This window comes from Mustela lutreola, chromosome 8 (assembly GCF_030435805.1).
Source record: "Mustela lutreola isolate mMusLut2 chromosome 8, mMusLut2.pri, whole genome shotgun sequence".
NCBI classification, from domain to species: Eukaryota; Metazoa; Chordata; class Mammalia; order Carnivora; family Mustelidae; genus Mustela; species Mustela lutreola.
In genome coordinates, this window is record NC_081297.1 from 81,258,230 (window position 1) to 81,272,063 (window position 13,834).

The 13,834-nt window shown below is 36.5% G+C and overlaps 1 protein-coding gene across 5 annotated transcripts in view; it reads left to right on the forward strand.

Annotated features, from left to right (window-relative positions):
- The first annotated feature begins 7,138 nt into the window (after nucleotides 1–7,138).
- LOC131838920 (inositol 1,4,5-triphosphate receptor associated 2-like) overlaps nucleotides 7,139–13,834 on the forward strand; it is a 65,469-nt gene continuing 58,773 nt past the window's right edge. For 4 of the 5 annotated variants that reach the window (XM_059185773.1, XM_059185775.1, XM_059185777.1 and 1 more), the window contains exon 1: nucleotides 7,140–7,278. In XM_059185773.1, the coding sequence (XP_059041756.1) occupies nucleotides 7,160–7,278 (119 nt within the window). In that variant the 5' untranslated portion in view covers nucleotides 7,140–7,159. Of the gene's footprint in view, nucleotides 7,279–13,834 lie in introns of all 5 variants that reach the window. The other variant, XM_059185774.1, reaches the window with a different exon arrangement.

The following is a 13,834-nucleotide window of genomic DNA, read 5'->3' on the forward strand; positions in this document are numbered from 1 at the left end:
TGTGTGTGACATTGGGCAAGTCTCCTAATAGTGTGGAGCTTTGATTTCCTCACTGGTAAAGTGAGGGCAACAACCTTGGCCTCTCGGGTTGTTGGGAGGCTGATGAGGAAGTTGTTCATAAAGTAGGAAATGCGTGCCCATTAAAAATGCATGTGATTTGGTGAGTGCTGTGAAGTGTGTAAACCTGGTGATTCACAGACCTGTACCCCTGGGGATAAAAATATATGTTTATAAAAAATTAAAAAAAAAATGACTCATATTATACACCAAACTAAAAAAAAAAAAAAAAAAAAATGCTTGAGAAACATGTCTCCCTATTGGAATAATTTCGTGGCATTATATTTCACCAAAGCAATGCCTCAATGACCTTCCCTAAATTTATCTCTTTTCAGATGCAGTTACATACATATGAGAACACTTTGCTTAATAAAGATGCAAGCTTGCGGAAGGTTGGTACCATTCGTTCATATGAAGTTCCATGGCATTTCCTAACTCTCCCTAAATCATAATGGATATGCATTTGGATAACTTCACCCCTATTAAAATACCTGATTCTACTATCCTGTGGCAAGACTTTCCTTTATATAAGAGTTTATTCTTCTGAGTGAAGAATACTGACTTCTCTACCTTGGATAAGTCTTAACATAGCCTCTCTAAATTCTGGTGGTATTCATCCATTTATGTAATAAATACCAGTCTTCCAATTTACCAGTTACTGGCTAGGTATGGTGATGTAGTTTTAAGTCATAATAACACAAGTAAGTGCAGTCATTTATCTTAGGGGGAAAAAAAGAATGTATTCCCCAATTATTTTCTACCTAGTTTGATTGATTTGATAGGCAGGTAGGTAGATAGATAATATTCTCCTTATCTTTATATTCTGTGATCATTGTCTATGTGATAACAAAATATTCTGGCTACAGAGATGCTGGTTATGGTGGCTTTAAGAGACATAGGAAGGACACAGTGTAAATTAATAAACTTCCACATTCCAAGACAGGGAAGTAAATAAAAAGCCATGTTTCTCTTTTCCTTTCTCTGAATGTCATCAAGTTTCAAAGGAGTCATATGAATTGTGGACATGGACGAGGCTACTGAATGTTGTACTGACTTTCTTTGTCATGAGTGTTCTTTGTCTCCATACAGTGACATTATGGTAGTGGTGGCTGCTCACCTCCTCCATAACTCAGGTTTTCCCACCACTTTGCATTTATGCCCAATGTTTCTAAGGTATTGATTGAGCACTTCCCATTTGTCAGATACCATGCTAGTCATGAGATAAAATTATAGGTCAGACATTGACCTACACACTGTGATTTTTACAGATTATCCCTTGAACTGGATAAAAATGGATGCCTTAATAATTCATTTGCAAGTAGACTAAATTTTTTCCTTAAATGTGTCATGATAATAAATACAATTTTGACTTGAACTTAAGAATTACCCTTCAGAGTTTGATTTCTTTGAACCAGACAAATACAAGCATAATGGCACAAGTTAGGTACAGCTGCCTTGCTGCTCCATATTTTGTGTGTTTTTAATCATAAACACAGACTGGCTTGGTTTTCAAATAATAATATTGGTAGAAGGTCTTACCATCTTTGGGCATTTATACTTCTTCTGTGGCTCTGATTAGTAGTCTACATAATATGATTTGGTAGACTCCTTTATTCTTCTCTCTTCTACTTTTCAGAAGGATCTAAGTATTGAAGAACTTAAGTCAACCATCATAGAATATGGAACCATTATAGAGGTATACCATAATAATCTCAAAGTTTGCAAGGTAGGGTTGTTGAAATGTAAATCCCCCACTAAGTACAATACATAGCCTAATGTTGTATGTGATTGCAGAATTTACGAGGGGATAAAAACAAACTGACTCATGAGTTACAACATTTGCAACAGGAGCTTATTATGTAAGTAGAGCAACTTCTCACCAGCCTTCTCTCATGTATCTCCATTCCACATTATTGGCCTGCTGAGTTATATATGATTCTTTGAACATGCCACATTCTTTTCTTTTGTACTTTCATAAGTGATATTTTCTCTGCTTTTCTCTAATAGAACTCCTCAAGTTTTCTATGACTCTCCTTTGCTTTTCTCTTACCTTGAAATTAAGAAAACCTCTCGAGTGCATGCATGACATGCTGTTCCTATCTCTTAACACACATCACCTTATAATAGTTTAGTTTTGAATATGCAAAATATGCTAGCCCAGTTATCTACAGAAGCCACACAGATCCCAATGGGACTAAAATCACTGGGGTAAGTCCACATACTTATGAGAGTGACAACTGAGAAAAATGAATTAGCCCTATGAAGGCCATCTAATCAAGAGTATAGGGGCCCAGGGTGGCTCAGTCAGTTGGGCATGTGACTCTTGATTTCAGATCAGGTCATGATCTTGGGGTTGTGGGTTCTAGCTCAGCAGGGAGTCTACTTGGAATTCTTTCCCTCTCCCTCTGCCCCAGCCCCGCTTGTGCATGCTCAATCACTCACACACTCTCTCAAATAAGTAAATATTTAAATATATATATATGGACCCAGTGTAGCTATCTGTATCTTCTGATTTTTTAAAGAAAAGCCAGAACTCTAGATTTTCAGTGAAGCTTTTTAATTTTTAATTATTGGCTCCAGGTCTTAAAAAAAAAAAAAAAGGCATGTCCTACTCATTTGCAACCACATAGAGTCAGTCACTAATCTATATAGCTCCTGGAGGACAGACTATCTGTCATTTCTCTCTCTTGCAGAGTATCTTCTACAAACCTTGGCACACATGAGGGCCTACTGTGTTTAGTGATTAATCCCATTTTGCTGACTTATAGTCCCATCTAACCAGACTAGACTATTGCTTTTGTTTTTTCAAGAAATGGGATCCAGTTGAATATTAGTGGAGAGTGTAATAGAATCATCTCTGAAGAAGAAAAATCTTTACATTGTGAACTCATTCTTGCCCAGTCTGCAGAGGTAGGTAATTATCATCAAATGGAAAGCTTGAAACAATGAGACCACATGTAATAGCTCTCTATTAGGTGAAGGCCCAAGCTTGTTGAAGAGTGCCTGTGACATTTTGAGGAATCTTTTGATTATTTCTAGAATCCAATTCCAAGGTCTCTTAGCCTGGGGTTGGGGTGGGAAGACCTTTATCTTTTTCAAGTTATGGCTGAAAACCATAATGAGGATCAAGACTAAGATTGAAGAAGATCATGTGTTCAGTGAATCCGGACTTTAGAAATCTTTATATTCTTGATTTTAAGAGAAAGTACCTGTGCTGATCCCCAGCCTGGGGTCCAAAATGTTACAATGGAGCCCCATGAACCATTTTTCAGCATTTTCCTAAACCTCCAAAGCAAATGTATCTGCCAAAAATAATGATGCTTAGAAATAATATTAAATCTCTCTGCTTCAAAATGTAATTGTAGCAGCCCAATGTAACAGTATTGATTATTGCATTCTAAACAGAAAATAGAATTTTCATGTTTTCGTTTAATTTTAAAATGCAAGTGAATTATTACTTGAATCTTGGTTAGGTAGAACCAGTTTTTTACACATGGGAGGAAATAATCAAAAGCCTTTGTGATAATGAAATGTTGGGGATCCCCCCCCAATACTTTATTTTCATGCCTGTGTGCTTTCCAGTTTGTGCTTGTTATGTTAGGAAATGCTTTATTAGCAAATTGCTTTCTTTTCGCCATTTTGATGGGCTCTCCATGTCTGTGGACGATGGATATGTCAGAATGTCTTCCTCTTGACAGCTGTGATATGACCTTGAAAGGAGAGGAAAAATGTCTTTGGGGCAAATGCTGTTTGAATTTCTCCTGCCAAGGATGCTGGGGCAACATATGCTGCCTTCATCTAAAGCTGTCTCAGGCAGTCTTGGACATTCTGCTGAGGGCTATGCTTTCCTGACATTCTGTTTCAAATACTCATCATCTTACTGTGTTTTTGAAACCAAGCCAAACTGCCAGACTCAGTGAAATGATGGCAAATCTGCCACAGCAGTCTTCTGCGATAATAATGATGTCAAGATGCCCGCCTGTGAAGTTCTAAACTTCTGAACAGGGGTTAAGCAGCTGGCGAAGTTCTGACTCTGAGGTTTATCCCATTAATGGATTAGGAAGTTTGCCTTCTAATTGGAGTCTAGAAATAAGAGGTCTATAATTTTTTTCCAATAGACAACAAAAAGGAAGTTAAATGTGCTGTTGTCATATATCTAAAGTGTGACAGGAGACAGATGCTTTGAGAGAACTATAAGAAATTGCCTTTGGTAAACATCATCTGAGAGTGTTTTTTATGAAAGGAAGGGAGACACCAAAGAAACCATCTATTATCAATGGGATTTATTGAACACCTTCCCAACAGTTGTTTTTTCTGTGAATTTCTTTATATTCCCCTATTTTTATAAAATTAAAACCATAGCAGTTTATACTACCCATATGTAAATGTTACCTATTGGATAAATGCTTTTCCTTAAGAATGAATAAATGTGGGATGCCTGGATGGCTCAGTGGGTTAAAGCCTCTGCCTTCAGCTCAGTTCATGATCCCAGGGTTCTGGAATCGAGTCCCGCATTGGGCTCTCCTCTCAGCGTGGAGCCTGCTTCCCCATCTCTCTCTCTGCCTGCCTCTTTGCCTACTTGTGATCTCTGTCTGTCAAATAAATAAACACAATCTTAAAAAAAAAAAAAAAAGAATGATTGTTAAGTGGCATCCACCCTAGAAAGGAAATGTAAACCATTGTTTGGTAACGTACGAAGATTCTGTAAGTCTTCTTAGAACTCTTTGATGGGGACAGTTTAACTCATGAGCGTCATTTTCATAAAATAAAAATACTGTTCTTTATTTGAATGACAGAGTTGTGGACATTTTATTATTGTTTCAGAACAATTATGAAACTGAGTGACAGTGAAGTGTATTTTTTTATTTTTTTTAAAAGATTTTATGTATTTGTTTGACAGAGATGACAAGTAGGCAGAGAGGCAGGCAGAGAGGGAGGAGGAAGCAGGCTCCCCGCTGAGCAGAGAGCCTGATGCGGGGCTTGATCCCAGGACCCTGAGACCATGACCCGAGCCAAAGGCAGAGGCCTAACCCACTGAGCCACCCAGGCACCCCAACAGTGCAGTTTAATCAGTTTGTCATCTCTGGATATGATGATGGACCAAGAAATGCTGTTACTGAGAAAACTTGAATAAAAAGGAGTAGAATTCACAGCTATGCTTCAAAAGCCAGAATTGTATAACCTATGTACAGTGGCGAGTCACTGGCTAGGAATATCTGCAGATAACTGATCTATGGTTTGTTGTCGAGACCCAAATCACTCCTATGAAAAGAGAAGATTTTCCTAAAACCTTGAGCTTGACTTCTAGTTCTGGCTCTGTCAGTTCAACCTCAGTCAGGTTGATCATTAGATATGAATTGTTTGGGCTTATTTTTCCTATAGGCTAATCTGTAGGATCAGAGAAGACGTGGTATCTAGTAAACTGTTTCTTTCTGGCTAGTAGCTAGTACCTCTTACTCCATTTTGATTTTTGACTGGAAACAAGATGGTCAGAGAATGCAGTGAACATATTCATGTTGGTATTTCCAGTCCCTTTCACAGTGCCTAACATACAGAAGGTAGTATTTAGTTTAATGGGTGAAGCAAAGTCCACAAAAATGCGTGTTTCCTACTATTTGAGAGGGGAATGAAAGTGGGTACATTTTGTTTTGAAAAACGATTCTTTCTGTATGTATTCAGCATATATGGAACTACAAGAGTGGACATTTATACATAGCGACATCCTGGAATAGAGGAAAGTCATGGGGTGGCATTAAATGAGAAGGAATTCTGTATGGTGTCTTCACTGTCTATATAATAGACCTTAGGTCTAAATTACTTCTTATATATGGCCTATGCCTTTCACCTGAATTCCTAGTTGAACATGTGGAATTTTTTTCAGCGTGAAGAAGTTTCCGAAGTTGAAACCATCATGGGTAGCACTCTACAGTGGGAAACTGATTCAGAAATTACTGTGAAAGAAAAGTGGGACAACAAGCTTACTGTAAGTGTTTCATATTTTGTGATTTTCCTCAGCTTTATTCTTCTTTTTTAGCACAGGTAATTCTTATTATATGCAGTACCATTTCTAAGACTTTACTGTAGTCTTCTATCTCCGTCTGTGGATGTCTATGGAAGGTATGTCTGGGGATGCGCGTGGGTGTGTGCATGTGGGTTAGAATAAGAATGAGAGGGGGAGGGTAAAGGTAAGTGCGTGTGACTGAAGGTTAGGATAAGTGTGGGCGAGGGTGATAATAAGTGTGAACTTGAGGGTGACAGCAACTGTATAAGAGGGTAAAAGTGTCTGAATGTCAGGAAGAAAGTGAGAGTAAGGACATGTGATATGTTAAAGAGACAATAAAAAGGATTTAATAAAGTATTTTATTTGAATCCTGTGAAAATTGTTAGTCTAAGCTTGGATTTTTCCTTTACCTACTAAAATTCTCTAAATTTGACAAAATGATTATTGTGCAAAGGAATGTTATTCTTGAAATTCTGCCAATATCCCCCAAATTGGGAGAACATGAGAACTTAGTTATTTTTTTGTTATAAAGGAAGCATAGATGAAGAAATTTCTTTTATTTTTCCATTACTTACCTCTACTTCTTGACTTCCTCTATCATCCATCAGCTTCCTACATTAAGCTAAAGCAAGAAGCAAACTCTGAGAACTCTGGAATATTAATATCAAGCCCTTTAACAAGCCCTTTTTTAAAAAGTTGCTTTTGAACATGCTAATAAACAAATAACTGATTTTTATTGCACCTCCTTATCTCCTCCTATTCTAAACCAATTGTGATGATTGATGAAATAAATGGTCAGGGACCACTTATTTTTTTTTTTAAAAGTCAGTTTTAGGCACATAACAAGTACCCAATATGTACTTGTTAAAATGAGATAATCAGTCAAAGAATAATCAATTTGGGGGCAATTGAGAATTGGTTTCTGTTCAATTAGAATTTGGGGGTTTAATAAACATGAATACTATTGAGACAGGATGACCATAACATTTTGTTTGCCTATCATTTGTTTATATTTAACAGTGGGAGAGCGGAGTTTCTTTTGTAATTTTCTTGTAGGAATTCAAGTATATAATGGAGGAGAAACTAAATCTTTGCATATTAATGCTGAACAGCTTGGGAAACCACAAAGAATCTCTTGATAAAGAATTTGTCAAATTAATAGAGATTTTGAAGAGATTCAGGATGGAATATTTGTATTTCAGAGAAGAATTTCTTTCCAGGTAATGATCATTTATATGTAAGAAACTAATGTTTTATATATATGACACATTTGTGATTGTACCATATAGCATTCAGTTTACTTTTTCCAAGTTGTATACATTGATTTCACATGATACTTTTTCAAAGAGAGCATTTTGTCTGATAATTTTGAATTCTGAAATAGTGTGAAATTGACTTATATATTCAAAATTGCAAATACTGAACTTTAAAATTTCTGGAAACCCTGTATAATGAGTTATTTTCACTAAAAAAGGAAGTTAGAATTACAGAATATAGAATTCTTTTAACAAGAAAGGACTTTTAGAAATCATTTAGTAAAATCTTGTTCTTTTACAGAGGACTGAGGCATAAGTATATAAAGTGAATTGATTAAGACCTGGAAGTTATTAATGGAAAGTATAGGAAGTGATTTATCAATGGAAGAATTTGCTGAGTCTATTGACTTCTGTCCCACTGGGCTTCATTTTCTGCCTCAGTATATAATATATTGTATTAGGCACTAGTCAATTAAATCTCAAGGAAAAGAAATCAGAATAAAGGATTCTAAATGTAAAATAATTTACTATCTTACTGTTCCTCTAACCTTAATTTTTATGTTTATGGGGAAATTCTTAAAATTTTTATACTCTATAAACAACATATTAAACAAGGACAGCTATTTTATCTTTTCTTGAGCAGTATTTATATAGCTGCTAGGACCATACTAAGCATTTGCTTAAGTAATGTTTTTTCAGTGAGTGAATGAACATGAGTGTATATTGAATTTGATTAAAGTTAAAAAAAAAAAAAAATTAGGGCACCTGGGTGCCTCAGTCTGTTAAGTGTCTGCAGCTCAGGTCATGATCCCAGAGTCTCAGGGTCAAGTCCTGGAATCAGGTCCCACTTCAGGCTCCCTGCTCAGCAGAGAATCTGTTTCTCCCTCTGCCCTTCCTCCTCCTCATGTTCTCTCATTCTCTCTCACTTTCTTTCTCAAGTAAGTAAATAAAATCTTAAAAAAAAATTAAAAATGTAGTTAGAAACAAAAGTTGCTTGAAGAAAGCCAGAAAAACTATTTTATCCGCCCGCCCCCCCCAAGAAACCTGCATACCAGAGACAAGTTAATACCAGAAGGAACTCTCAAAAACATGAGCTTCAGCTTTCCCTAAGAAGCAGGGAGCCTAGACTTCCCCATAGTGGTAAAGGTGTGGGTTAAGTGGATATGCAGCTTCCTTATATGGATGCCATCTCCACAAAAGGGAGTGTTGAAATTTTGCTAGTTAGCAACAAGGAACTATTTGGAGGGGAGCGTGCACTAGACTCCTTTCTGAACAAGTGAATCTTCTGTATTATTCTACAAGACACACAAGCACCCAATTAAGTAACAGTAGGTGCAATTTGTTGAGACCTCACTGTGTTGGAGGTAGTGCTAAAAATTTGACATACTTTTATCTCCAGAGATGTTCAGTGACTCACCCAAGGTTACCCAAGAGAGATTAAGTGACAGCTGGGAGCAGCCCTAGATCTGTGCAACTTCAAAACCTGTGTTCTTTCGACTATTAATCCCCCACCATCTGCTTGTTAAAACTGAATAAAATATTCATTAAAACCTGGCATTGGGCAAAATACCACTCATCACTGTAAGGATTGTTAAGCCCCTGCCTTTTAGATATAATTTAAGACAGATAAAACCATTTGGTGGCTACACACAAAATGATTTAGTTATCAGTTTTAACTAGGAATAAGAATATGCGTGGAGTGGGGTGCCTGGGTGCCTCAGTGGGTTAAGTGTCCAACTCTTGATCTCAGCTCAGGTCTTGACCTCAGGGTCATGAGTTCAAGCCCTGTGCAGAGTTGAGAGTTCCTTCTTCAGAGTTCCTTCTACTTGCTGTAGTTCAGCATGTAGGACTCCATGCTGGGTGTAGAGCCTACTTAAAAAGTGTATCTATATATATCTAAATATATGGAATATTTTGTGGGTATGGGAATAAGTATTCTACATTTAGATGAGGTAGGAAATATTTATTGAATTTTTAGGGGCTGTTTGCTGAGAAGGAGAAGGCTTTCATTCTTGTTGCAAGATAAATAGGCTCCAGTGCTAAGGAATGGGAAGAACTGAGTTAAGTCAAGGAGAGGCAGTGAAAGAAAAAACTGCTCTTGAAGGTCTCAGTGAGGAAAAAAAAAATGTCATTTGTGCAACATTCAAGTCCCAGCTCTTTGCCAGTTTTTTCCCTCCTAGGTAGTAGAAAATTAAATGAGACCAAAATCACATCCATGAAACTAGTATCTATGAAGGGACATAAATAGTAAACAAATTAATATTTAAGTACATAATATAATGTGAGGGAATGTTAAGTGATATAAAAATTAAAGGAGGATAAGAAGATCAAGAATGATGGGGCAGAAAGCTGATTTTAGGAAAAATGACCAGGAAAGGCCTATAAGTAAAGTGAGAGAGTGAGCTAAAAGATGATCTGGGAAGGGTTCTAGACAGCGGAATTAGCAAGTGCAAAGGCCCTGAGGCTTTAAGCACTTTGGTATACTTGAGCATCTGCAAGAGGGCAGCATGGCTGGGGTGGAGTGAGTGCCAGGCAATGGTAGTGGATGATGTTAGAGATATAGGTAGGTGTTAGAGTCACTGCCTCACAGTTCATGCTTAGGAACTGGGATTTTTTTTTTTTAAGATTTTATTTATTTATTTGACAGAGAGAGATCACAAGTAGGCAGAGAGGCCCGCAGAGAGAGGAGGAAGCAGGTTCCCTGCCGAGCAGAGAGCCCGATGTGGGTCTTGATCCCAGTACCCTGAGATTATGACCTGAGCTGAAGGCAGAGGCTTAACCCTCTGAGCCACCCAGGTGCCCAGGATTGGGATTTTATTCTGAGTAGATGGGAAGCAATCAAAGGGTTGTAAACAGGAAAGTAACATGACATATTTTGAAAGATTATTCTAGCTGCTGGTAGAGGATTGTCTATAGAGGGAGAAAGTGCAAACAGTGACACCAGTGAAAAGAGTTTCTTCAATAACAGATCACCAACAAGAGATCTTGAAATCAATTTACCAGATTATGAGTCATTTTAATAAAATAAATATAAAATATCAAAGTGTATTTCATATAGTAAGAATGATATTTCATAAAAATATTCAGCTGTGTGTGTGTACCTGTTGAAATATAAAATATTTGCTGGGTCATGGTCAAAAAAAGCCACTGAGTTAGAAACTTTTTTTTTTTTTTTAAAGATTTTATTTATTTGACAGAGAAGAGCACAAGCAGGAGGAGAAGCAGGCAGAGGGAGAAAGAGGCTCCCCACGGAGCAGGGAGCCCTGTGTGATGTGGGGTTCAATCCCAGGACCTTGGAATCGTGACCAGAACTGAAGGCAAACCCTTAACCCACTGAGCCACCCAGGCATCCACAGCTATTTCAATAGCCTAGGTGAACCGGTGTAATAGGAGTCCAGGTGAGCACTTGCCCCTGGCTCGTGTTCTCTCTGTAGCTTTCTTACTCTCAAACAAATAAAACCTTAAAAAAAAAATAAAGTAAAAAATGAAGAATTTTGAAAACAGCAAGAGAAATTTTGTGGTGTACAAGGGAAGGACCATGAGACAATCAGTGGATTTCTCAGCAGAAACCTTGTAATTCATGAGAAAGTGGGATGATACATTCAAAGTCTTAAAAGCAAAAGACTACCAACCAAGAACACTATTTTCAGCAAACTGTCTCTTGAAAATCATGGTGATATAAAGACTTTCCCATATAAGCAAAAGCTGAAAGAGTTCACTACCACTAGACCTGCCTTAGGAGAATTGCTAAAGGAAGTTCAAATTGAAACAAAAGGGTTTTAAACAACAGTACAAAAACATATTAAAGTATAAAATTTGCTAGTAAAGGTAAATATATAGATAAATACAGAATACTGTAATACTGTAAGAGTGATGGGCATGAGACCCTGGTCAGAACCTCCCAGCAAGTCACTTCTGGATTCCTGATAACCCAGAAACAAAATGAGATAATAAATATTAATTGATTGAAAAAAAAGTGATGGGCAAATCACTTTTAATTTAGGATCAAAGTTTAAAAATTATATGTTTATTATAAAAATATGTTAAGATACACTATACACCAAGTTGTAAATTGTGACATCAATAACAAAGTGGAAGAAGTAGAGAAGTAAAAGTGTAGTTATTGTATGTGATTGAAGTTAAATTGATATCAGCTTTAAAATAGACTTAAGTTTTATGTAAGCCCTATGGTAACCATGAAGAAAATCCATATAGAAATACACAAATGTTAATTAAAAGAAACATGGAAGAAAACAAGAAGGGTGGAAATAGAAACAAAAGGACATCAGGACGGACAGAAAACAATGAAAAAAATGGCCATAGTAAATCCCTCTCTATCAATTACTTTAAATGTAAATAGATAAAACTTTCTAATTAAAAGACATAGAATGGCTCAATGGATTAAAAAACAACCAATTGGGGCACCTGGGTGGCTCAGTGGTTAAAGCCTCTGCCTTCAGCTCAGGTCATGATCCCAGGGTCCGGGGATCAAGCCTCACATCAGGCTCTCTGCTCAGCAGGGAGCCTGCCTCCTCCTCCTCTCTCTCTCTGCCTGCCTCTCTGCCTACTTGTGATCTGTCAAATAAATAAAAATCTTAAAAAAAAAAAACAAAAAAAACAAGAACCAACTATATGCTGTCTACAAGAAACTCACTTCAGAGTTAAGGACATGCATAGGTTGAAAGTGAAGGGAGGCCAAAAGCTGTTCCAGGCAAATCCTGACCTAACCAAAAGAGAGTCAGGGTGGGTATACCTATATCAGAGAAAATAGACTTCAAATAAAAAATTGTCACAAGAGACAAAAGGACATTATACAGGGATAAAAGGACCAGTTCACTAGGAAGATATGATTATAAATACTTATGCACTCAATATCAGAGTACCTAAATATATAAAGCATACACTGACAAAATAGAAGGAAGAAGTAGCAATATAATGGTAGGAGACTTCAATATATGACTTTCAATAATGGATAGAACATTGAGACATAAGGTCAATAAGGAAACAATACACTGGAACACTGTAGAACAGATGGACCTAATAGACACATACAGAACATTCTACCTTGTAGCTCTAGAACATACATTTTTCTCAAGTGCACATGGAACATACTCCAGGATCATATGTTAGGTAACAAAACAAGTTTTAACAAATTTGAAAGATGGAAATAATACTAAGTATTTTTTTTAACCACAATGGAATAGAACTAGAAATTAATAGCAGATGGAAAACTGGAAAATTCACAAATACTTAGAAATTAAACAACACACTGCTGAAAAACCATAGAGAAGAAATTAAAAGGGAAATTAGAAAGTATTCTGAGACAAAACTGAGAGCAACATACCAAAACCAATGGCGTGCAGCAAGAGCAATACTGAGAGAGAAGTTAACAGTGACAAATGCCTACATCAAAAAGAAGGAAGATCTCAAATTAACAAACCAACATTGTAGCTCAAGAAATCAGAAAAAGAACAAACTAATTGCAAAATTAGCACACAGAAGGAAATAATAGAGTAAAGGAGAAATAAAGAATAGAAAAACAAAAAAATCAGTAAAATTAAGTTGGTTTTTTAAATTAGAAAATTTTATTTAACATATTATTAACCATTATATATCTTTATAATTCTAATTCCACTATAGTTAACATACAATGTTATATTAACTTTGGGTATACAATATAGTGATTCAATAATTCTATTCATTTCTCAGTTCTCACCATGATGTGTGTGTTTGTAATCTCTTTACCTATTTCACCCATCCCTCCACTCACCCCTGGTAATCATTAGTTCTCCATATTTAAGAATATTTGGGGGGGGTGTTTGTCTCTTTTTCCTTTGTTCATTTGTTTTGTTTCATAAATTCCATATATAAGTGGCATTTGTTTTTCTCTGATGGACCTCTGTCCCTTTAGCCTTACACCATCTGGATCCATCCATGTTATTGCAAATGGCAAGATTTTATTTTTTATGGCTGAGTAATATTCCATCAGACACACATGTGCACACTCTTACACATATTATACCACATCATCTTTATCCATTCATCAATCAGTGGATACTTAGGTTGCTTCCATAATTTGGCTATTGTCAATAATGCTACAATAAGCACAGGGGTGCATGTATCTTTTCAAATTAACATTCTTGTATTCTTTGTGTAAATACCCAGTAGTGGAATTATTGGATCATATAGTAATTATATTTTTAATATTTTGTGGAATCTCCATCCTATTTTCCACAGTGGCTGCATTCTTACCAACAGTGCACAAGGATTCTTTTTTCTCCACATTCTTGCCAACATTTCTTGTTTCTTGTGCTTTTTATTTTAACCATTTTGACAGATGTGAAGTGGTATCTCACTGTGGCTTAGATTTACATCTTTCTGATGATGAGTGATGTTGAGCATCTTGTCATGCATCTGTTGGCCATCTGTAGGTCTTTGGAGAGATGTTTGTTCATGTCTTCTGCCCATTTTTAATTGGATTATTTGTTTTGGAGTGTTTTATAAGTTCTTTATATATTTT